A 25,498-nucleotide genomic window follows, 5' to 3' on the forward strand; every position below is an offset into this window, starting at 1 on the left:
GAATATAGAAAAGTACGGGTGTCTACCAGTGGTACACATATTGGCCACATGTAACCCTACCCATCGCTCCATCACAACTACATGGCTTCATCACGGCTTGTCTGCCTCGATTGACTGGAGCAAAGGATGTATTCTTTTGGGCGCTTTTCAGTATAGCCTCTGAGTAGCATTTCGTGCGAAATTCCATGTACCCTGCTACTACCCACATTGCTTTTATGCTCGCATCCTGCTCGTCCATCATTCGCTTTTCTGTCCACACTTAGTTACACGCAGTCGACAACTTTTACATAATCTCCTTGTGCAGCGGAATGTACTCAAGCACATGCATGCCGTTGATGCGCTTGATCTTGCACCACGGCTCATCGTTCATCACAAGCGTGTCGTCGCGGTGAACCCAGACAATATCAAAGCCCTCCAGCGCGTTCAGGGAAATGATGTTGGTGTAGTACTCTGGCACCAGCCAGACCTCGGGGAACGTGACGTACTGGTAGCTATCCTCGTACGACTCCATGCGCAGCTCGGCCTTGCCCACACCCAAAACCTCGAGCTCCTGGCCGTGCGCAATGATCTTCTCGCCAGGAGCCACGGGCTCAAAGTCGAGGAGACGGGACTTGTCGTTGCATACGCAAATGGTGGACGAAGCGCTGATGATCCAGCTCTTCTTGAGCGAGTGTTCCTGCACGGACGTTTTGGGGGCGACCGGTGACTGCGATGCTGGAACAAAGTCGGGAGCCGAGACGGTAGGCACAAATGCAGCGGCCGAAGCAGAGAGAGTCGTGATGGGGGTGGGGGTTGTGGTGACAGTGTGCTTTGAGTCTGTATCGATTCTGCTATATGTGTATCCGTTGTCAGAGTCGGCCCAGTCCAAGACAGGTTCGTGATGAAGAGAATCGGATATGATTTCCGATGGCGCGACACTGGCAGAGGGCAGACCAAAGCTCGGGGTCGGCGTGGCATTTTCTCCGCGAATCTTGCTACGCGCCTTATCCACATAATGCTGAAGTCTTCTGTCATTGAGCAGTACGCGTTCCAGGCGCTGCTCAACCTTTTCACGAGAGATGAAGTGCGCGGGACGCAGCTCAGGGATAAGGTAGAAACATCCAGGGATACCGCCGGCGTGCGGGATGCCACAGATGCATTCATGCGAGTGGTCGTCTTCGGGGTCGTCCATGTCGTATTTAGGGTAGCCACCGGATCCGTTTGTTTCAGTCACACTATGGGATATTGAGAATCGGGACTCGGCCGAGCCCTTGCTTCTGGATCGGACAGTTGTACTGAGTTCTTTCTTAGCCTCAAGCTCAAAGCAGGACTGTCTGTACTCAGTCTGAAGGTTATGCAGGAAGGATATTTCAATGACTTCCAGATTCGGCTCGCCGAGTTCCTTGAGACGGGCCGTACCGCCAGTGTGCGAGTTATAGACATCGAGCATGCGGCCCACTGCATCGTTGAACTCGCGGAGGGGGCTCTTAGGATTCACAAAAGGCGCCTGGAGCTTTACAGCTTCGTTCCAGCATGCGAGGACGCTTCCAATCCATGGCTGCGTGCCCAGCTCGGTGGTGGGAGCATTGATAAGCTGCCTCCACTCCTGGCGCAGTTTCCAGACGCGATTGAAGCGATCTTCGACCTTGGTCCACAGTTGGGAGGCGTTGGCGTCCATTGTTGGCTATTATGTCTCTGGGCTCGGTTGTTTCGGCGGTGGTGATGTGATTAGGGTTGGCTTTTTTTGGGCGGATCGAGTCGACAATTGGCTGACCATGTGACGTAAGATGAAAGGGAAGGCCCACGTCAAAATAGCGATATTGAAGCCAACGATGTCTCGCACGATTGGTCTCAACGTGATGTGGAAAGGTGATCGACAGAACAAGTCCAGGAGCTGCCTGCAAGGTCGTGTTTTCATGCTGATTTTTTTTCTTGTGGTTTGGCGTTGCCCCAGGCAAAATAAGTGGGGCGGTCGCTCCTTAGCGACACCATACAATTTGGGTAACATGTATAACTAGGTGTGTCTAGTCCCACAAGATGTTTAGTGTGGCTATTTTGGTTTGTGTTACCACGGGTGATCTTGCACTCAAGACCTTTATATGACGCGGCTGAATTGAACATGCGTAATGAGAGCCGGGGCCAACTTCATATGTACTGCTCTGTTAAATGGACAGGAAGAGAGAGAGAGCGACACTGGGTGTTCTTCTCGACATGCGCTTGCCAAATGAAGAGTACAGATAGAGAAAACTCCTTGACATTGGACTAGAGTTTGGTCATGTTCAACATTGGAAGATCACATTAAATTCTTGTAACCTCTAGACTTGGTAGTCATACCACACAATCTTGACTAGAAAGATATTTCCAAATGAGAACCATATTGATACTGGAGCATTCACGATAGCAAGAAGTAGGCGAGGAACTTGAGATGGAGCCTAATGGTAGCTTGTAAAGGTGGCAGTTTATCATTAAATGTGAGTACAGGAAAGAGAGCGAGAAAAACCCTTCATTGAGATATCAGTTATCCAGGCCAGATAAATCTGACCCACCTACTAATTTCTCATATGTACCAAGACAGAACGGCCCAGCTTGCCAAATCATGAGCGCGTGAACTCCGACAGACGTATAGCTCCTCCGCGCATTAGGCTTCTTGATCCAAGTGATGTAGCCCACCACATTCGTCCAGGTCCCAATATCGACAGCACTGAGTTTAAGATTTTCTACCAGCAATTTGATATCAGCAGACACCCGTATATTGTTGCTCTTTGGATAATCATGCTCTATAGTTAGAGTGGCTGTCTCAATGGCGTACCCGGTAATGCTGCGAGTATGACGGTGTTAGCTGCGGTAGAGCCGCTATTTGGGACTACTCACCATCCGAGGAAACGCACTTTGTCGCCAACTCGGAGCTTTGGGAGAGATGATAGAAGACGCAAAGTGGACGCTTCTGGTAATGAGTTCATTGTGCAGGCATGTTAGTCTGGGCTGAGCCGAGTGTTGGAGTTTTGGTGCGTCGGAATATTTGGAAAGAAGTATAGGGATGATTAACCCTTATAGTAGAGCACAAAGGGTTATGATCACCAACCCTGAGAGCCCGACTGTCAGCGCACTAACAGATTTAGGCGGTAAATGCGTTATCATCTGTTAGTGCACTAGTGGCATAGTCATGGCTGGCCTCACGACCGACAAACCACGGACGCTCTGAGTCTTGGAGGAGGGCCTGGCAATCGTCGAACAGGCCTGAGTTCCCGATAACGAGAATCACCCCAACACTCAGCCTCGTGTCTTGGATCAACAAGCACATTCTCTTTTCTCTTGGCAACATTTTGCAAAGCCTCTAGCCACGCAGTTCTCCCGCTACAATCAGGTACGTCTTCCCACGCCGGCTGTCGACTTCCTCAGGTCTTGGCCGAGTCCCCTGCATTTTGGGGCGGCTCAGCATCTATCGCATCTTTCGTCATTTGACCGACCCCACCAAGAAGGGTCCCTTCGCTATCAAGCTCTGATCCCGTGCTTCTTGATCAAGTTTTGACCCTGTCTCTTTTCGCCCGAATAGACCCTTTGCTACAGCATCGTGATACGAAAACAGCGACTGCTACAACGAACGATAAAAAACCTGCCGATTACACCTGGGACGACTTCTCCCGGCCTGCCTCTTGCCCCTCTTCGCCGACAAGCTCTTTGACCATCTCCGCATTCAGAGCCGGAAACCCGTCATAGGGATAAGCCTCCTTTGTCTCCGAGCCCCCCATCTTCATCAACAACTTTCCCACCGGACCGCCCTCGCCGGACGCACACACTCACGGATTTATCACGCACGACAAGTCGACGACTTCGGCTCGTTCACAACCTTTCTCCTACACCTTGCCTTTTTTTTCACTCGTAGCTCACGACATGTCGGGCGTTTGGGGCTGGTTTGGTGGCGGTGCGGCCAAGAAGAAGGACACGCCGAAGAATGCCATCGTTGGCTTGCGCTCGCAGCTGGAGATGTTGCAGAAGCGCGAGCATCATTTGCAGACCCAGATGGACGAACAGGATGCGATTGCGCGCAAGAAGATTGCCACAGACAAGAACGGTAAGTGATTTTCCGGGTTCTAGTTGCGCCGTCACGGCACTTGCACGACGCAGTCGGCTAACCTGTGATATCATTGACGATAATAGGCGCCAAGGCTGCCTTGAGACGCAAGAAGGCGCATGAGCACAGTCTTGAGCAGACTCAATCACAGATCGTGACGCTGGAACAACAGGTCAACGCGATAGAGTCGGCTAACATCAACATGGAGACACTGGCAGCCATGGAGCGTGCAAGCGCAGCCATGAAACAGATCCACGGCAAGCTGACGCCAGAAACTGTTGACGAAACCATGTGCGTTTTTTTCCTATCTGGCTTGGAGAGAAGCGGCGCTATTTTGCCCAAAGTCTTTCCCAGAGATTCACATATATCAGTTGACATGCTAACACACGTACTCTTGTTTTATAGGGCGGCGCTGCAGGAGCAGAACGCACTCAGCGAGGAGATCGTCAGTGCTATTACCAACAGCAACATCAACAATGCTGTCGATGAGATGGACCTCGAGGACGAGCTCGAGTCTATGCAACAAGAAATGCTGGACGGCGAGCTTCTCAACTCAGGGAGTGTGCCCGTTGCAGATGCCGTGCACAAAATGCCGACGGTGTCCAGTGGTCCCAGTATGTCATACCCTTGCGCTGTGCTAGTCATTTCCCCATCCCGGCACAACATGGCCATCAAACTTGATACTAATCTACCCTTTCCCTCTGTTGTAGTCAAGGGAAAAGCACCCGCCGTCGAAGAGGACGACGAAGAAGCAGAGTTGCGAAAGCTACAGGCCGAGATGGCCATGTGAATGGGATCAACAGCCATCACATTATCGCAGACGGACGTTATCTTCTTGGCAACACTGCAGCCCAGCGATTCACGATACCCCCCTCCCTCCCTCCCCCTTATCCATCAATTTTTCACATACAAACGCCGACATAAACACGGACATTCCATCATCAACATGCTCATATTACGCCTCAATCTCCTCTTTCGGACAATTTCCTTTTTCTTGTTTGTTTGTTTTTCTCTCTCTGTTTCCTGATGTTCTAGGGTTTTCTTTTCTGCGGCCATCTCTACTGGTATGCTTTCTAGAGTCAGCTAGTCGCCTAATGCACGAACTTCGAAGCCTGTTTTTCCCTTCCTGTCATGCTGGGAAAGAGGGATCGACACCGAGCTAGTTGTCTTTTTCCCTTCTCCCTCCTCGTCACCGCCGTGCTCTCTTCTGTGAATATCTACGTTTGTTTGGTGGATGACATCTCGTTCTTTTCTATGCAAGGGTTTTGCAGACTGGTGTCTTCTAGTCCTAGAGAGAACCGGCTTGTATGGTTGTGGTTCATGGCGGAACATGAGGTCCATATTTGGCGCAAAGCCTGGCCTGCGTCCTCTTGCTGTCTTCACCGCTTCGTGCAGAGGATCAGGTTGCTAGACAGGGAATTACTGGGATGGGATGGTGGGAGACAGGCGAGTGAAGGATAAGATCCCTGGCAATGACGTCTTTTGTTTGTTTGTTGGCTAGCTAGTACTTTATTGGTAACCAGTAGTTGTCTTGATGTTGTCGAGCTAATCATATGATATCAAATTCTAGTGTCTCTTTTGTCCTGTCTACATATGTAGTTGCCCGCATGTGGTAAGACTCTTGGTGACATGGTGTCAAAGCAGGCGGTTGAAAGGAATAGCAACAAGAGCAGCAGCAAGTCTGCGTCCCGGACCGAGACGGAAGTAGTGGTACAGAGAGCAAAGATAACAGCAATCTGTAAGAGACTACAGAAGGAAAACGCCAGGCGTTGTCTCAAGTAGAACGCACACAAGAGATCCTGCGCTGCAAGACCAAGACAAGGACCTTGACGGTGGGCCGGGGGAGGGGGGGGAGAAGAGGAGTGAGTGGAGGAGAAAAGAATTAAGAGAACAATAGCACGGGGGAAAAAATGGAGGGGGAAAAATCCCTTGGCCGCGTGCATGATTGGTGCCCAACTTGTGCTAAAGTATGAGCACAGCTCTGCATCCAAGTCTCTACATCTTGCATGGCCAGCCCCGATAGCTGGTAACAGGTACAAGTACATCCAAGGACCAAGCACGAACTATGTGTGTATGTATGTACATGCATACATACATCCAGCTACAAGCACAAGCACCAAAGCGTAAGAACGGGAAGCCCAAGAAGGTGATCTGTTTGATTTGCCGGGATAATCGAGGCCGAGCTGTTCCGCGTGAGCAGGACCGGCAGCGAGTACATGTCTAGTCCTTTTTTTTTTTTTTTTTTTGGTTTCTGACGGCTCAGTCTCTGGACAGTTTGTCATGGCGGCCGTCCAGGGGTTTCATGAAGTTCTGTTTGTGTCCACTCGAAGCATATATGATGCACTGTTCCAGGGCAGCACAGCAGCATAGAGGGCAGCACTGAGAAGCGGCATGGCCTGCAGTGCAGCGGAGAATCTTGATGCCCAATGACTTACACGCCTGGGATCCCTAGGGCCAAGCTAACCCTAGCGGACACAGCGTCGTCGACAACCGGGCCTCGTTTCTGTTTCGTGTTTACGAGACGGCGTGAAAATAAGAGGCGTTGATATACTTGGGCATTTGGCGATGAGGCCCCGGAAGCTGGGCCAGGCATTTGCATCGCTATAGCGGCGGGGTTGAGGGCGGGCAATGGCGCCAGAGAAGCACGTCTGCACAGAAAGAAGAACAAGACCGAAGAAGCACAACGACCACGGAGGAGGAATTAGGAAGAAGTGTTAGCATGATGCAGGAGTTTGAACAAGTGTGCAGCGTGACATTGTCGCAAAGCGGACAGACTGAGGCCGATAGACAAATATGCACTCGACATGTGCATATGTACATATGTATGTCTGTACTGGTACATGTCTGGTTCGGGTGACTTGATCCCGCAGACTGGCTGTCCACCCGGCGAGAAGGGCTGCAGGACAGGCCGGCCAGAGAGCGTGAGCAGGATGCTAGCGTAGCCAGACAGCCAGACCACAACTATGTGGCGTGCTCGCACAAGCCTGGCCGGCGTAGATGTGTGTTTGTGTTCCTTGCTCCCTTCTTCTTCTCGGGAGCCAGCAACAATCAGCAGCTTAGCTTCCTCCCATTCCAATGCGCTGTTCACTGCTCAGCGTCGGCAGGGCCGTCAGATGGCCAGTGTGGTGGGATTAGCTGCCATATCACAGATTTAATGTGTGGTCTGTGTGGAGTCTGGGTGAGCAATCAGGTTTGCTGCATGTCTAGGACTTGGTGTTTTTTTCTTTTTTTTCTTGCACCACACGAGCGAGACACTCTGATATCAAGCACCAGCCGCGGACAAAGACAAAAAACCAAGACTATTGAGAGCATCCGAAGTCGAGAACACAACTTGTGCCCCAGGCCAGGCAAGGGCGTGCTCCTGTCCTGATACTTCCTGTCTGCGCCGTGATTCCGATACTGGGCTGGGCCTGGCTTGAGCGCTTATGCAATGCACAAGGGCCTTGGCTTGGGATTTTTTTTCTTGCTGTTTTTCTGGGCAAGGAAGAGCAAAGAGGAAGAGAAGAGAAAAAGGGCCCAGAGGGATCGTGCGTTGTGAAAACAAAGCACGACGAGAGTGGTGAGCCTGTCTGCGTTGCGTATATAGCAAAAAAAAAAAGGAAAAAAGGAAAAAAAAAAGAAAAAGAAATCTCACCATCCCATGTCTTGCCCCGGATTTCTTTCCTTGTCTCCTGTCAAATCTTCTCCTCTCTTGCCCTTGAGCTTTTCACTAACCTCTCACAAAACACCCAATCCATCCATCCATGCCCGCTTCCAACAAGGGGTCTTTGTATTGTCTACTTGTATACAAGTCAAGTGCTTGGTGATCTGATCCGTCAGAGAAGCCCAACTCCCGCCCACTCTGGCCTACCTACATACTTCTTGTTCAGCCCAACTCTCCCGCCCCTTGCCCGTCTTGTCTTATATTTTCCTTTCCTTCATCTCCACGTCCATGTCCATGTTCATTGCCTGTCTCCTGCCCTTGTACTTGCGCCCACGCCGTCCATGAGCCCCAAGGCCTGTCCCAACCATTCTTGATACCCTTTGTCCAGCCACTTGTGCTTCGTCTCATATCGCCATTTCTGTACATTATACAGTTCCCCTACCTATCTATCCCCCTTCTCCATCGCCTTCTCGCTATCCCGCGTTGCCTCGCTCGAGAGCCTCTGTTCCCATCCAAAACATCCCCACCACCGCCGAGACTGCTATCTCCAGTTCTTCCCAGCCGATCCCGGATTTGCGAATCGGCCCCGTGGAGTTAATCACTGTCATATAATCCGGCTCATCTGCCACAAAGAAGACACCTAAAACATCGTCCGGACAGCTCGCCTCAGTCAGTCACTGCCAAAGATGGACCCTCTTAAGAAAACCCCCGAGGCCGATGCTGTCCCGGAGACGGAGACCGCCGACTCCCAAGTTGCAGATAACAAGCCAGACGAGCAGCCCGTTGCTGGTAGGCCCCTCCCTATTTCACTTTTTTTGAATTTTTGCTTTTAGCCTCCTTCTACTGCGACTTACACCCCATTGGCTGCTGGCCCAAGCTAACTATCTGTGTAGACAACTCTGAGCCTGCACCCTCAACATCGCAGCAGAAAAAGAAAAAGAAAAAGTCCAAGAGTTCACCAACCACTAGCACAGAGTCTCTTGAGGACAAGGCCTCTGAAGAACCGGCTGCTGTTGACGAGCTGGAAGACCCCAACAGCAGCGTGCTCTCTTTGGCCGATGGCACCGCCTCCGAGGTCTCAGTATCTAAGAAAAAGAAGAAGAAGTCTAAAAAGAAGAAGTCCAAGTCTGTCGATGCTGTCGCAGAGCAGGATCTTCCCACAGAATCTGCCGCAGTGGCGGAAACTGACACTGACGATATCCCTGCCGAGGCTGCAGTAGAAGCTTCTTCAACCGAGCCTGCCACCACTGCCTCTGTAGAAGGCGCAGTAGAAGCTTCTCGAAGTGAGCCTGCCGCTGAAGCCGCAGTAGAGGCATCTCCCACCGAAGAGCCGACTGTAGAGCCTGTCTCCGAGTCTGCGGCTGAACCTGCCCAAGAACCTGCTGCCGAGGTGCCAGAAAAGCCAGTTGAGGAGTCTCTTCCCGACCCTGCCGTAGAATCTGCTGCAGAGCCCGAAAACGCGCCCGCTGCAAAGTCTACTGCAGATCCCGTAGAGACCACCCCAGAGCCGGCCGTTGAGCCTACCGCCGAACCAACTACAGAAGCTTCCACGGAGCCAAATCCTGAGGCCACCGAAGAAATCGCCGTTGCGGAGACGACCGATGCCCCGGAGCCGGCCCCTGTTGAAACCGAAGAGGCCACTGTTGTCCCCGCTACTACCAGCGATGCTGCCGCCGCTGACGATGCGGCTGAACCCGAGATTGCATCTACGGAAAGCGCACCCACAACCGAGGAGGTAGCTCCTGTCACCGAGGAGCCTCCCGATGAAGAACCTATGCCCGAGAAGCTTGTAATTGAGGAGTCTTCACCTGCCGCCGAAGAACCTGAACCGGCTGCCGAGGAGCCTGCACCTGTTGCTGAAGAACCAGCCGCAACAGAGCCTGTTACCGAAGAGCCTGCACCTGTTGCCGAGGAGCCTGCACCTGTTGCTGAAGAACTAGCCGCCACAGAGCCTGTTACCGAAGAACCCGCACCGGTGGCCGCTGCCACCGAAACCTCAAATGACGCTATCGAAGCTGAAGCCAAAGCTGTGCCAGAAGCTGAATCCGAGCCTGTTACTGAGTCTGCCTCTGAAGTTCTAGTCGAAGATGTCCCGGCTGCTGCTTCCGAGTCTCCCGAGCCTGTTGCCGAAGAGACGACCACTGCTGTTTCTGAGGCTAACCCCGAGACTAACCCTGAATCTAACCCTGAGATTGCTGCCGAAGAAACGACTGAACCCGAGGCCACTGCTACTACTGGAGTTGCTACACAAGAAGATGATGTCTCAGTTGAGGCCTCTACTGAAGACAAGGCGCCCGAAGCTTCTGAGCCTACTGAAAAGCCTGTGACTATTCCCGATACCGCTTCTACCGAAATCGAATCTGCCGAGACAGTACAAGAAGCCCCTGTGGTCACTGAAGAGACAGCCACGCCCGACAATGATGTTGCTGAGAAGGCCAAGGCCGCCGAAGTGCCAGCGGGAGCTGTGAGTGCTGAACCGGTGGAGGAAGCCTCTTCTGAGGCCGTTGTTCAGACTGAAGCCGAGACTGAAGCCGAGACTGCTGCTGAGCCTGAAGCTGTTGAAGCTGAAGCTGCTGCCGAACCCGAAGCTGCCGCTGCCGAACTTGAAGCTCCTGTCGGGCCTGAAGCTGAGGCCGAAACTGCTACCGAAGTTGAGGCTCCTGCTGAGCTTGAAGCTGCTCCTGAAGTTGAGGCTCCTGCTGAGCCCGAAGCTACTGCCACCGACCTCGCTGCTGCCGCTCCTGAGACCGAAGCCGCCGCCGCTGAGCCTGAAACTTCTTCTGAGGCTGCTGCGGAGCCTGAAGCCGTTGAGGCTGAGATTGTTGTCGAAGCCGCTGCCGAGCCTGAGGCCCCCGCTGAGCCTGAAGCTGTTGAAGCACCTGTCGAAGTTGCTCCCGAAGAGCCTGGTGCTGTGAATGAACCTGAGGCTGAGGTTGAAGCTGCTGCCGCGCCTGAAGTTGCCCCAGAGGCTGCTGCTGAGCCTGAAGCTGAGGCCAAAACTGCTGCCGAGCCCGAAGTAGCTGTTGCCGAACCTGAAGCTGCCGCTGCTGAGCCCGAGGCCGCTCCTGAAGTCGAGTCCGAAGCTAATGCTGCCGACACTGAAGTCGAAGCCGTTGTTGAGGCCGCTCCTGAAGCTGCTGCTGAGCCTGAAGCCGAGTCAGCCCCGGAAACCGCTGTCGAGCCTGAAGCTCCTGCCGAGCCTGAAGCTATTGAAGCTGCCGCTGAGCCCGAAGCCGCTGCTGCTGTGCCCGAAACTCCTGCTGAGCCTGAAGTTGAGCCCGAAGCTGCCCCCGAGGCTGCTGGTGAAGTTGAGGTCACCGCCGAGACTGAAGCTCCTTCCGAGCCTGAGGCCGCTGCTCAGACTGTTGCTGAGCCTGAAGCTGTTGAAGCTGCTGCTGAGCCCGTTTCTGAAGTCGCTGCTGTCGAGCCCGAAGCTATTGAAGCTGCCGCTGAGCCCGAACCTCCTGCTGAGCCTGAAGTTGAGGCCGAAACTGCTGCCGAGCCCGGAGTAGCTGTTGCCGAACCTGAAGCTGCCGCTGCTGAGCCTGAGGCCGCTCCTGAAGCCGAGTCCGAAGCTAATGCTGTCGACACTGAAGTCGAAGCCGTTGTTGAGACTGCTCCTGAAGCTGATGCGGAACCCGAAGCTGCTGCTGCCGAGCCTGAAGCCGTTGAGGCTGAGATTGTTGTTGAAGCCACTGCCGCCGAGCCTGAAGCCGTTGAGGCTGAGATTGTTGTTGAAGCCACTGCCGAGCCTGAGGCACCCACTGAACCCGAAGCTGTTGAAGCACCCGTTGAAGCTGCTCCCGAAGAGCCTGGTGCTGCGAATGAACCTGAGGCTGAGGTTGCTGCTACCGAGGCTGTCGCCGAAAACGAAACTGTTGAGATCCATGCCGAAACTGTCGCTGAGGCCGAAGGTGAAACCGCCGAGGCTGCCATCGAGGTTGAAGCGCCCGTTGAGGTTGCTACTGAGACTGCTGAGGCTGCCGAGCCCGAGGCTGCTGTTGAGACTCCAGCTGAACCAGAGGCTGCTGAGGCCATTGAAGCCACTGAGCCTGTTGAGGCTTCTTCAGAAGCACCCGTTGAGCCCGATACTGCTCCGTCTGACGCTCCCCCTGAGGCCGAATCCACTGAGGCTCCTGCCGAAGCCTCTCCTGAGGTCGTAACTGAGGCTGCCACCGAGCCTAAGGTTGTCAAGGCTCTGGCTGAAGTTGCTAGCACTGACGAGTCTAGCGACAAGACTGCCGAAATTGCTGCTGTTGCGGCTGTCGCGGCTGCAGCCACTGCCGCCACTGCCGCAGTTGTTGCTACATCTACTGATTCAGAGCCGGAAGAACCCGTGACACCAGGCTCTACTAAGGCCACTGAGCACGAGGCAATCGACGGCAGTGTCCCGCCGAAGACCGAGGTTGATCAAAAAGTCGAAGTTGCTGCTGAAGAAAAGGAAGCGCCAAAGGAGGCCGCAAACGAACAAGGTGAGATTACCCCCATTTCTGCATGTGTTGAGGAGGAAAAAGCCATGTCAAGTCCATCTGCCGTGGAGGAAGTCGAAAATGATGTTGCCCTGCTAGTGAACCAAATGTCTGTTGAGAAGTTTGTGGAGGAGGAAGTTGAGACGGAAGCCACAGAGGACACCGGCGACAAGGTGTGTGCCTCTGTCGAAGCCGCCGAGGCTGTTGAGCAGTCAGCCAGTGGTATTGCCACTGTCGAAGAAGTTGCGAAGAGCATTGCTGCAACCGAACCTATTGCCGTTGATGCTCTAGCTGATGTTAAGCTCACGGAGCTCTTTGAAGCACCTGGTAAGTTGTCCACCCCAGTTCTAGGACCCCCTAGCACGACCGTTCAAGGTTGCTAACTTAACAGCCACACACCCAGCTGTTGAAGATCTATCCCAAAAAGCTGTTTCTTTGGTTGAGCCCCATGCTGAGAACACCCTTGATGCCAAACACAGCCATGCAGAGACTGTACCTCTCGATTCACAAAAGCTTTCGGAGTCTAATGTCACTGTTGCTATTGCTTCTAAGCCTGAGGAGTTCTCGTCTATCTCCGAAATTATGGCTTTCGGTCTGGCCCCGCAGCCACTTGAGGTGAACCCTCTCCATATCGAGACTAGGCGCCCAGCACCTGATGCTTTGACCTTCCACAAGAAGAGCTTCAGTGACGTCACCGATGCCCCGGATCTGTTCTCTCCCGCAGACTCGCGCGAGACCTCTTTTGCCTCTCCTGCTACAACTGCTTCAATTTCAGCACTTGAGAGCGAGATTATGGGCATGAATGATCTCGAGATGAAGCCCCTTGATCTGGCGGCCGATACTAAGCCGGAGAACAGCGACACGGCCTCTCATACTGAATTTGATGAAGAGGCTGCCAATGAACCTTTGCGCCAGGAAGACTTTGGTGGTGTTGAGGGTGACGATAGCTTCGTTGTTGTTGAGTCTACCGGTCCCGCCTCTGAGGGTTCTGTTGAGCCTCATGGAGATACTTGTGCATCTATGGTTGAGGAGACCTTGGGTGAGACTCTAGAGGTCGAAGCCACTAGTACGTCCGACTTGCTTTCAAAATCAATTATTTCCGAGGCCGATTCCGAAGACAGTCTAGAAGCCTGGGGAATTGAAGGAGAATCTATCTCCATTGAAGCTCCCGCTCAGTCTTTTACGACTTCTCTCGCTGAATCAGTCATTGAAGAGGCTCCTGTTCAAGCTTCCACTTTGGATTTGTCTGTTGAGAAGCCCTCTACTGCCCCGGCTGAAGAAGCCTCGCGAGAACTTGTTCTTCCGAGTTCACCTGTCGCGGACATTTCGAATGAAGACATTGATGCTTGGGATCTTGGCGCGGATGACATTTCGACCGAACCTCATTTCACTGGATCCCCGTCCGAAGCCCCGGAAGTTTCTGTTTCTGAGCCTGTCAAGGAAGCTGAGGTTGAGAATGAGATGCCTGAAGCTTCATCTCACGTCACTGCACCCCCTATCGAAATTGAAGTTCCTGACTTGGTTGAGGTTCCCACTGAGAGCGTCCCTGAACCCGTCTTGTCAGACAGTGAGCCTTCCATGGAGTCCTCTGATGTCCCTGCTGTTGTCTCGACTTCTGTCCCAGCTGTCTCAGAGTCCACTATTGAAGGGGATCACCATGCTCCCGCTGCCTTGGAATCTGTCACTTCGGCTCCTTTTGTTGAGATTACTGCTCCGAGTGATATTGAGGATACCATGCCTTTTATGGCTCAGAGCGAGGTCTTGGAAGCTAAAGATATGAACGCTATTGAACATGATGCTCCCGAGGTTACTTTGAGCAAAGCTCTAGGTCCGAACGTTGTGCCTGATGACGCAGAGGAGAGAGAGGGCAAGTCTACCAGCGAGCTGCTTACTACTGTTGCTATTGTTGGTGCCGGTGCTGTTGCTACCGCCGCAGCAATTAAGCTTGCAACCTCAGACAAGAAGGCGGAATTGGACGAGAAGTCTGCCACCAGCAAGACTGATCTCGAGGAAAACACCCCTTCCGCTCGATCCCTGCCCGAGCCTGTCTCCACCACCACCAAAAGCCCTTTAACTTCAACCAACTCAGAGTCCAAGCCCTCGAGCGGAAAAGATGTCAGTCTGCCCCCCACCACCCCTGCTGCCACTGTTCTCCCTGTTTTTGTTTCTTCTGTTTCGCCCCTACCATCTTCACCACCACCTGCACTAGATTCCAGCGCCTCTGTGAACACGCCTCTAACTATCCAGCAGAGGTCTTCTCCTCAGCCTCCCGCTGTGACTGGTACCAAGTCTGCTGCCCCACAGGACCCGTCCACTGGCGTCTATGCCGTTGGAGCTGTTGTATCTCTAGTTATCTTCAGATGGCTATCTTCTCGAAGCCTGATTCTGTTGATGCTGACGGCTGCTCCTGGGCTGTATCTGGTACCAGCGCAGCGCCCGGCTATTGCGGCTGCTCTTGTTCTAATGGCACTGTGTCTGGTGATCTGATGATGGTGTTGGTGGTACTGTATGCATGTTTGTTTTTTCTAAACATGACAAAGGAACAGGAAAGCTTGTGTTTTGGTGCTGTTTTCTGTGTGGGTGGTGTGGCTGTGTTGCCTTCTCTTGGAGGCTCCCTGTTGTCTTTCTGTTCTTTTTCTGGGTTTGGTGGCTGTATTTTTGCACGCCACGCCAGATTTGATATCTCTGTCGTTTCCTTTTGCTGGACAGCTCTTCGACGTGCTCTACCATGCTCTGCTTTTCCAATGTATGCTTTTACTTGGCCCGGCTTGGCTATCCGTTGGTTTCACTGCACTGAGAACAATACCCTCTCTCTCTGGCTACCTACAAGCCCTCTCTGAAATTCCCGTGCCTACTATGATATCACTGCTATCACAACTACTACTCTCATGTTCCTCGTGATGTATCCTGTACCACTGTCTCGCAAGTTTCCACGATCCTCCCATATCTGGAGACTGTGAGGTAGATTTGGGCTTTCAACATAAGTTTCCACCACTCACAGATACCCAAACCCTCTCAAGATGGAAGTCTGTTTACTAACATTATACTGGTAGAAGACCAACAACCTTCCGAGACAGCAGATGATAGTGCCCCAGAGTCGCCTGCAGAGCCAACAGCCGAAGAGATTGAGGACCAGCCGTTTGCCTATATTCGCTATAGCAACATCCCCCGGATGCCTCGCGAGATTCCGTCACCTGCTGTCGAAGTGCCTAACCCTGAGCAGAAACCCGCGTCTCTTGCCCCCCAAGAAGACTCACATCCCCAAGAGCCGCCACAAGAAAATGAGGCTGATCCACAAGTTGAACCAGAACCAGAACCAGAGCCCGAGCCTGAACCTCAATCTCATCCTGATCTCCAACCTGCCGTTCACCGCTATCTAGAGAGCTTCACAATCGAAAAAGGCTATAAGCTAGATCAAGGCTACTACAACTATGACGCACAGCCATACGCCGCTACCGAAGAATTGTCGGCTCTTGAGTCGCTTTCTGAAATTGAGCTGCCGCGTGGGGTTGAGACCGATTATTCGCAACCGCAAACTTCGGCCTGGGTTCAAGAGCAACAGGTCGCCTCATGGTCGGTTGACAAGGGGTACTCACAAACCAGTCCGGCCTACGGCTACTATCATGGTGCGGATGCTTCAACTATGCATCAAGGCACTGCTGCAGCAGGGGATGGGAGTTACATGCCCACCGCTGCGCCCGATGACATTTATGCTGCTCTGAGAAAGGCTCACGAGGAATCTCAGTCCGAGTCTCGCAAGAAATCCTCACGGAAGTCTTCCCGAAAGTCTTCTCACAAGTCCTCTCGAAGACCATCCGACTGCCATGAGTTTTCTACGATGCCGGTCCCTGAAGAAACTCTGGAATTCCCCCTTATGACTGCTGCGCCGGGAACTTTTGATACCCACACAGTATCACCTGTCCCAATTTTGGAGCCAAAGCCCATTTACACTGATAGTAAGCAAACTCTCCCACATTCTGACACCACAGCGATGCCAGAGATTCAAGTCCAGGTCCCAAGGTCCAATAATGAGGGCCAACAAGATGACTTAGTCCCCTCTAAAGTGCACTCTGATAAGTTGTCTGAGATTCACTCCGAGATTCGCTCCGATATTGACCCCAAAGAACCCCTTGAGAATCCCCTCGATGAGACCCCCCAGGAGACCCTAGAAATCGAGACCGAACGGACAATGGACGACCACCCCGACGATAATACCCAATCCGAGCCGGAGGAACACACCCAGGACCGTCCCGCGGACACCTTGAATACCAATGACAAGCCTGTTTTCGTCTCGACACCACCCCAGGATTCCCCTAAAACAGGTCCCGAGGAACCAGCCAGTGAGCCCACCGAAGATTTGTCCACTGTTACATCTGAAAGCCATACTCAAGGAATCCCTCAAGCTGAGGCTGTTGAGTCTTCTGGGGCTCTTCTAGACCAACTCGAGGCCCCAGGTGACAGCCTTCCTGAAGAACAGCCCGACACCCCTGAAGACACCAATGGAGTAGCCTCCGACGCCGAGCCAGTTGAGACTTCTGCAGACTCCCCTGAGACTCAGGCCCAGATGGAGCCTGAAGTCTCTCTAGAGAACGAAATCGCAAGCGGTTCTCAGGCTGCTCTGGAAGAACCCATTGAAACAGCATCAGAAGTACCTTCTCAAGAAACTCTCGAAGGCGAATCCGGTGACCAGCCTCAAGCTTTGTCCGAAGATGAGCCAACCGCTGCTATTGTTCCAAATTCTGAGGCGACCTTTGAGCCCCAACTTGGTGAAGGCTCCGGCGTTGACGCACAGGAAGCACAAGAAGAAAATCTAGAAGCTCAAGCCACCATTTCACCCGATGAGCAACCTGCTTCTACCCCTGAGACAGACGCCGGAGAACCCATGGAAGCTTTGCCTGAACCTACCACGGCCCCTTCCAACGACGAACTGCCCGAGGCTGAATCTGTGTCTCAACCCGAAGAAACGCCCGTTGGCGCCCTTGAAGCCTGCACCTCCGATGAAGAGCAGCCCAAGCCCCAGCCTGAAGCTCCTTGTGACCCGACTTCGACTGCTCCTGTTGAAGAAACAACCATAGTTGATGATGCTGTTGTGGCCGCCCCTTCTACCCAAGAGGTTGTTGATGAACCGCTTTTTTCAGAGATGCCAGTTGTCGGTGAGATTTCGGCTGACGTCGGCGAGACTTGCGCGCCCGAAGAACCCGTTGATAACTCCATCGCTGAAGAGACTATTGTCCAAGTCCCCGCCACAGAAGTTTCTTCTACTGAAGAGTTGGCTCCCAAGGAGCTCGTCACCGAGGAGCCGGTCACCGAACAATCTGCTGCTGGAGAACTTACTGCACAAGAGCCCGTCGCAGACGTGCCTGTTGCCGAGCAGTCCATCGATAAGGAGCCCACCGTTAAGGAATCTGAAACTGAGGGGCCGGTCGTTGAAGACCTTGCCGCTGAGAAGCCCGCAGCTCAGGAGCCTGTTACTGAGGAGCCTTCCACTGTGGAGCCTGTTACTGAAGTGCCTGCAACTGAAGCCCCTGCCACCGGAGAGCTTGTCGCTGAAAGGCCTGTTCTTGACAAACTTGTCACTGAGGAGTCTGCCGCCGAGGCCTCTGCCACTAAAGAGCCTGCGACTGAGGCACTTGTTACCGAAGAACCTGCCAATGAGGAGCCCACTGCCGAGGAGTCTACCCACGAGCAGCTCATTACTGAGGCCGCCACCGCTATTGAAGAGCCTGTGACCGAGGAGCCTATCTCCGAGGCCTCTCTCATCGAAGAGCCTGTGACCGACGAGTCCGTCACTGGGCTTGTTGCTGAGGAGCCTGCAACTGAAGCCTCTGCCACTGGAGCGTCTGTAATTGAGGCCGCTGCCATTGAAGAGTTTGCTGTCGAGGAGCCTACCCTCGAAGAGCCCGTCATTGAGGCCCCTGCCAATGAAGAGCCTGTTGCTGAGGAGCCTGCTGCCGAGGAGCCTGCTACCGGGACCGTCGCTGAGGTGTCCGCTACTGAAGAGCTTGCCGTTGAGGAGCCTACCCTCGAAGAGTCCGTCATTGAGGCCCCTGCCAATGAAGAGCCCGCTACTGAAAAGCCTGCGGCCAAGGCCCTTGTTACCGAAGAACCTGCCAATGAGGAGCCCACTGCCGAGGAGCCCACTGCCGAGGAGTCTACTCACGAGCAGCCCATCGCTGAGGCCCCTGCCATTGAAGAGCCTGTTGCTGAGGAGCCTGCTGCCGAGGAGCCTGCTACCAGGACCGTCGCTGAGGTGTCCGCTACTGAAGAGCTTGCCGTTGAGGAGCCTACCCTCGAAGAGTCCGTCATTGAGGCCCCTGCCAATGAAGAGCCCGCTACTGAAAAGCCTGCGGCCGAGGCCCTTGTTACCGAAGAACCTGCCAATGAGGAGCCCACTGCCGAGGAGCCCACTGCCGAGGAGCCCACTGCCGAGGAGTCTACCCACGAGCAGCCCATCGCTGAGGCCCCTGCCATTGAAGAGCCTGTTGCTGAGGAGCCTGCTGCCGAGGAGCCTGCTACCGGGACCGTCGCTGAGGTGTCCGCTACTGAAGAGCTTGCCGTTGAGGAGTCTACCACTAAGACCCCTGACGCTGAGGATTCCGTCTCCGAAAGGCCTACCACTGAAGAGCCTGCTACTGAAGAGCCCATCGCTGAGCTTGTAGCCAAGGAGCCTGCTATCGAAGAGCCTGTTCTTGACGAACCCGTCACCGAGGAGCCCGTCACTGAAGCGCCTGCAACTGAGGAGCCCGCTGCCGAGGAACCCGTTGCTAAGAAGCCTACAGCTGAGCTTGTCGCCAAGGCCGCCGCTACTGAAGAGCCCGTCTCCGAAGAGCCTGCCGCCGAGGAGTCATCTGCTGAGGAGCCTGCCACTGACGAGCCTGCCGCCGAGGAGCCATCTGCTGAGGAACCTGTCACTGAGGAGCCCGCCGCTGGGGCCTATGCAACTGAAGAGCCTGGTCCCTACGAACTCCTCACTGAGGAGTCTGCTACTGAGGCCCCTGTTACCGAAGTGCCTGTGCTCGACGAGCCCGCCACTGAGGCGCTTGTTCTTGACGATAGCGCTGCTCAGGAACCTGTTGTTCAAGTATCTTCCACTGAAAAGCCCACCACTGAAGACCCCGTCGCTGAAGATGCTGTCTCTGTAGAGCCTAATACTGAGGAGCCTATAACTGGAGAACCTCTTACTGAAGTCCCCGTTGCTGAACAGCTTCTCACGCAAGACTCTCTCTCCCAAGAGCCTGCAGCCGAGGAGCCCGCCATCGAAGGATCTGTAGTTGCAACACTCGCTACAGATAAGGTTGTAGTTGTTGACGAGGCTGCCAATGTTAACCCCGTTTCTGAGACCACACCGGGCACTACAGCCTCTGTTTTAAGTCCTACCGCCGGCGAGACATCCACTGTCGTTGAAGAACCTATAATTTCTGATGGGGATAACGCTACGAGGGCGATGACAAGCGAGAAGCAGGTTGAAGTCCAATCTCTTCCTGAGTCAGTCTCCGTCGAGGATGCCGTTCTTCTTGAATCTCATATCTCGACATCTGTTGAAGTTCCCCCCATTGTCGAAAAGACTGTCATAGTCGAAGAGACCGTCACCACCGAGACTCATATTGTTCATGAAACCATCGTTCAAGAATCTACTGAAAGTCAAGTGGTCATCGAAGCTCCAGTCGTTCAAGAAGCCGTTCCGGAAACCACACAGGAACCACTAACCTCCAGCACCGAGCAAGCCTCTAGTACTGAAGCCACTGTTGTCAGCAAGGATCTGCCTGTGGTAGCTGCTATCGAGGAGGCTGTCAACATTCAGTCCGATTTTGACGACTCCATTTCAAGCGCCTTGGAAGAACCTATTGGTCACGATATTGTGGCTGAAGATGACAGTTTCAGCGTAGTACCTGTTGAAGAGTCGCCTCTTGTGGATGATGCTACCCCAGAGGCTACTCCTGAGCCTATTATCGAGACATTGGCCGAGGTTCCTGTTGTTGAAGAGCCGGCCATTGATTCTGTTGTCGCGACTATCACGGTTGAATCTTCCCCTGAAGAACCTACAAATGACCAAATTACCATACCGTCTATTGTCGAACCAGTTGTTGAGGAGCCTGCATATGAGGAGCCGACTCTCACGGAATCCCTTGTCGAAGGCACTGTTACTGAGAACACTGTTGAATCCTTCGCTGATGATCTTGCTGAGGAGCCCGTCGAGGAGCCTATTGTTACTGTCGTTCCTGTCGAGGGATCTGTTTGTTCGGAATCCTTTGTTGAAGATGATTTGGTCATGGTTAACCCTGAACATTCCTCGATTGATCACGACTCTAACCCTCAACCCCCTGTCGTTGACGAGTCTTTTGAGGAGTCTGGTGCTATTGGGTCTGTTGACGCTACTGAAGAGGTTGCCTCCGAGGAGCCTGCCGCTGAAGAGCTTGCCGCTGAGGAGTCTATTGTTGAGGTGTCTGTCATTGAGGCCCCTAACACTGAAGAGCCCGTCTCCGAAGAGCCTGCCGCCGAGGCCGTCGCCGAGGCCGCCGCTACTGAAGAGTCCGCTGCCGAAGAGCCTTCGGTTGAGGCCCCTGCCATTGAAGAGCCTACTTCCGAGGAGCCTAACGCTACTGATTCTGCGACTGAAGTAGTTGACGAGGCTCCCATTCATGAGCCTCTTATTTCTGAGGAGCCTACCGCACAGACCGCCCCTGAAAGCACCCCCGAGCAGCCCATCACTGAGACGCCTGCTGTCGAGGAGTCTAGCTGCGACTCCAATCCTGAAGAAATTGTTCTTGAGCAGCCCATCACTGAGGATAATGCCATTGAAGAGTCCGCTGCCCAGTCTATCGAGGAGTCAGTTATTGTTGAGTCTGATTCTGAGGACACCATTGTTGAAATTATCCCTGAAGAGGCCACTGAAGAACCTTCTGTCACTGAAATTACCGCTCCAGAGTCTCTAGCCGTTGAAGAGTCCGCCATTGAAGAGGACAACACATCCAATTCCCCCACCGCTGAGGTTCATGTTGCTATCGAAACTAGTGGCCATGGGAATTCCCCCCATGAGTCTGTCAACGAAGAACTTGTTCTTGTTGAATCTTCTGAGGACCCTTCCACACATGAGTTTACTGAAGAAACTACCGTGACCGAGACTTTGGTCGAGTCTATTTCCGAAGAACCTGTCATCATTGAGTCTGTTTCCAAGGAATCGGTCGAGGTCCTTACTGAGAGCATTGTTATTGAGGAGTCTGTTTCCAAAGAGACTATTGGAGTCACCGCCCAATACTCTAGCGAGAATCCAGTCATCATCGAGACTACATCACAAGCTGGTAGCAATCGAGACCCCGAAGAGACGGCAGACCGTTCTATTATCGCTGTCGAAACTTCTCAAGAGCTTCCCTCTGACCCTACCACTGAACTCGTTTCCGAAAAGGCTACTATTGAAGAGACTGTTGCTGAGGACCTTGTTATTGTCGAAGAGGCTGATGTGGAAGAGTATACCCCCGAAAAGTCAACTAGTCAAGATGTGGCTTTTGATGAGCTGCCCACTGAAGCCTCAGTTCCTGGGGAACTGGCTACTCAGGAAATCCCTGCTACAGATGAACCCGCTGAGGCTATCTCTGAATCTCCCACTGATAAAGAAGTTGAGCCCATGGTTGAAGAGCCTATCACTGAGAGTGTCACTGAAGACATAGTGGCTCATGATCTTGCGGCTGAAGATGTCATTTCCGAGGGACCTGTCGCTTTGGAGTCCACGACCGAGACCGCCACGATAGGAGTTATTGAGTCTTGTACTGGAGAGCCGATCTCGGCCGAGCCCTTAGCTGAGATTTCTGCTGAAGAACTAAATGTTCATGACGTTATCGGTGAACAGCCCGCTACCGAAGAGATTTCGGCTGTTAAAGCCACCGTTGAGACAACTCCCGAAGAGCATGTTCTCGCTGAAATCGCTGTTGAATTTTCCATGGAAGAGCCTCCAGCGATTGAGTCTATCCCTGAGGATCTTGCAGAGCCTGCTGCCGAAGAGGCCATTTCTACAGAGTCTTTCGCCGAGTCTAACGAAGAACCTGTAGTCGTTCAGACTTCTGTCGATGCCCCCGTCGAAGAAACTGCTGCTACCGAGCCTACGGCTGAAGATTCTGTCGTCATTGAGTCCGCTTCAGAAACTATTGAGGGGCCTCTCACCACTGAAGCTGCAACCGAGGAATCTACTCAATATGTGGCCACTGAGGCGACTGCTGAGGCTGAATTTATTGAAGAGCACGCTATTCGGGGTAATGTCGGCCAAACCCCCATTGATGAGGAGCCTGTTGTCATTGATCCTCTTATTGACACTCCCGAGTTGAATGAGGCTTCCGTTGAAGAACCCGTCGTGATCGAACCCGTTGTCGAGGCTGTCACTCCTGAGCCCAGCCCCGAGCAGTCAGTTGGCGAAGACGTCTCTACTCAAGAGTCAGTTGTTGATGAGCCTGCATCCCAGGATGTTGTCATGGTCGAGACCGTTTCCAGCGAACCGACCACCAAGGAGGTTGTCGCTGACGATACTACCGTCACAGAGGCTATGGCTGCTGAACAACCCGCCATTGCCGAAGCTACCAGCGAGGAGCCTATCACCAGGGAGCTTAATGAAGACCAGGAACACACTACTGTCGACGACGAGTCTCCTAACGGTGTTCTCGCTGCTGGCGCTTTAGCTGCCGGGGCTGCCATGGTTGCTAGCGTTGTTTTCGCTACGCGATCAATGCTGTCAGACAGCCAGCCTGGAGGCGGTATCTATGGAGCCTCGCCCCCGCCGCCAGCTAGCAAGAAGCTCGATACTGATCCCGAATATGACGCGTTGGTACAGCATGAACTCCGCGAGTCTTTCTTTGTGAATGAGGCTCCTTCTGGTAGCCCTAATCTTGCCAAGGAGGCGCCTGTTGTGGTCGACCGCTTTGACGGCCAAGAAGAGCTCACCGAGTCTTTATCCGCTATCTTCGATGCAAAGGACTCTAAGGATCGCAACATGCCCGTCCTCCAACACCCTCAACCCCAATATCCTCCTCAGAATGTCGAAAATAGGCTTGGTGTTTTCCGATTTGAGGGTGCGCCTATTGTTTCGCCGAGCACCTCCGCTCAAAAACAGCACCATGTTGCTCCTCAAAAGTCGTTCGCTTCCATGATCGACGGCGTCCGGCCTCCTGACCCCAATGTCGTGACTCCCGACACCTCGGAGGACCAGAAGAAGCAGCAACAACGTGCCCTGCGGCGACAAAAAAAGCGCCTGCGTCTGCATAACGAGGAGTTGCTTGCCGCCGCTGTGGTTGTGTACGCCACTGCTGAGGCCCTGAGCCCTACCGAGACTACTTTTGCCGAAGCAAGTGCTTCTCAGGCAGACCCCAAGCCCCAGTGTCCCGCGTCGCCGTGGTCCGAGGGCTTCTCACCCCGGGCCGATGGCGCAAACCGGATCTCGTTTGATTTACCCAAGCGGACACTTTCTAATGGCAACCACAAGACTCATGAAAACATCACAGCAGGGCACAATATCTTGAGAGCTGGCAAGCACAAACGGGTGGCCAGCTCGACTTCTGACGACTTGGACATGGACATGGACTTGACAAATGTGGTGGACGGGATTTCTGATGCTGACATCTCTTCTACAGAATGTGTAACTTTTCTTGACAAAGCCGAGAGCTCTTCCCGCCGTCGTTCCGACCGCCATAGCCGCCGCAGCCACAAGACTTCTTCCCACAGCTCCCGCCCCTCGGGTTCCAGTTCCTCGCACGCAGCGCCTCCTCTCGCTGTTGTAGCCGGCAATGACCTCCCCAGCAGCCGCCCCAGCACGTCAGCCCGTCCCTCCGGCACGGGTACCGTTCCGACGCCGCCGCACACGCGCCCCCGGCCGTCTGAAGGCATCCGCACCGACAGCATGCGCTCGCACCGCTCAACCGCTTCTGACCCACGGCCTACGCCGCCGCTCACGCCGCAGCTGCTCCGTCTCGAATCCAACACGCCGCCGTCGCAACGCGCCACGCGCTCGCCCGCCGAACAGGCAGCACATGAACAGCGCAAGGAAGCGCGCAAGGCCGCCCGCGAGGCAGCCGCGCTCGAGCAGCAGCACCAGGCCGATTTGGCCGCCGGCCGCGTCAAGCGCAGCCGCTCGTCGCGCGAGCGCCACTACCACTCGCAGGCTGATGCCGCTGTCGTCGTGCCGGCCGAGCCTGACCGCGAGAGAACAAGCAGCAGACGCAAGAGCTCGCGCTCCACCAACGTTCCCGGCCCTACTGCTGCCGGTGCCATCCCAGCCGCTCCGAAGCAGCCTCTCGATACCTTGCTTAGCGGCGACGCTGCCGGTGCTGCCCATCTGGCACGCCATGGATCCGCTCGCTCTGCAGACCACGGACATGGTCATGGTCTTGGCCGCATTATGACTGCGCTGTCATCCCACGAGCGTGAGCGAGAGAGAGAACGAGAGAGAGAGCGTGAGCGTGAACGTGATCACCAAAAGGAACTCGAGCGCGAAAACGACAAGGGCCGCGACCGCGAGCGTCGCCGCCTCCGCCGCCGCCGCGACCACCCCGCCGAGCAAGAGCGCACGCGCGAGCTCGAGCACGCCAGCGTCTCGCGGCCGCCGCCCGCCACCAAGGAGCTCCCGCCACCATCCAAGGACAAGGACGGGCTCAAGCGCTCGCGCTCGCTGCACCACCACTCGACAACGCTTCCGTCGGCAGCCGGCGCCGCCGGCGCCGCCGCTGGGCACTCGCGCCGACTGTCCATGGACGTCGGTGGCGGAAGCGCCTCGCGCCACGCCGCGGACGAGCGCGTCCTGGCGGCGGCCGAGGTCTCGCGCAAGGCGAATGACCGGCTGCAGGCGGAAAATGACCGGCGCAAGCGACAGCAGGATGTGCGCAAGCGGGCCAAGGAAGACGGCGATAAGAAGTCTGGTATCCGGGCGGCGTTTAAGCGGTTCCTTTTCTAGGAATGGCGGCGTTGCAGTTTCTTTTTGTTTGTTTGTTTTTGTTGTCTTTGTTTTTTTTGCTCTTTTGATTGCTTAGGCTTTTGAGCTTGATGTTTTTTTTTTTCCTTTTTGGCTTGTTATCTTCCTGTTCTTGGAACTTTTTTTTGGCTTCCATGTCTTTTTTGTGGCCTTGCGTTTTTGAGTTTTTTTTTCTGCATCACAATGTTGTTTTCATGGTGTTTTAGCATCCTTGTTGGCATGTTTTAGTTGAACTTTTGGCTTTTATTTCTACCGCTGTTTCGGTTCATTGTTTTCTCAAATTCGTCGCATTGTCTTTGCTGTTGAGATTGATTTTCATCATTTTTCTTTTTGGTCCTTGTTTTTTGCTGCTACTTTTTTCTTCATTTGTTATGTCTGGTCTTTGATAA

General features: G+C 53.9%; 3 protein-coding genes across 3 annotated transcripts; 2 read left to right on the forward strand and 1 right to left on the reverse strand.

Moving 5' to 3' along the window:
* Positions 1–283: 283 nt before the first annotated feature.
* Positions 284–1,657, reverse strand: BROUX77_003667 (uncharacterized protein; the record flags this gene model as incomplete). The annotated part of the gene is made up of 1 exon (XM_073748343.1): positions 284–1,657. The coding sequence occupies one exon, from the start codon at positions 1,655–1,657 to the stop codon at positions 284–286; it is 1,374 nt and encodes a 457-aa protein (XP_073606092.1).
* A 2,213-nt stretch (positions 1,658–3,870) lies between these two features.
* BROUX77_003668 (uncharacterized protein) lies at positions 3,871–4,841 on the forward strand (the record flags this gene model as incomplete). Its single annotated transcript, XM_073748345.1, has 4 exons — positions 3,871–4,051; positions 4,138–4,342; positions 4,457–4,665; positions 4,762–4,841. 4 exons carry the CDS (start codon positions 3,871–3,873, stop codon positions 4,839–4,841), a joined length of 675 nt encoding a protein of 224 aa, XP_073606093.1.
* A 3,539-nt stretch (positions 4,842–8,380) lies between these two features.
* On the forward strand, positions 8,381–25,091 carry BROUX77_003669 (uncharacterized protein; the record flags this gene model as incomplete). The annotated part of the gene is made up of 4 exons (XM_073748346.1): positions 8,381–8,483; positions 8,588–12,490; positions 12,567–14,641; positions 15,165–25,091. The coding sequence occupies 4 exons, from the start codon at positions 8,381–8,383 to the stop codon at positions 25,089–25,091; spliced, it is 16,008 nt and encodes a 5,335-aa protein (XP_073606094.1).
* Between the last annotated feature and the right edge of the window lie 407 nt (positions 25,092–25,498).

The sequence above is a fragment of the Berkeleyomyces rouxiae genome, assembly GCF_048999995.1.
Source record: "Berkeleyomyces rouxiae strain 22BRR77 chromosome Unknown BrBRR77_ptg000003l, whole genome shotgun sequence".
NCBI lineage: Eukaryota > Fungi > Ascomycota > Sordariomycetes > Microascales > Ceratocystidaceae > Berkeleyomyces > Berkeleyomyces rouxiae.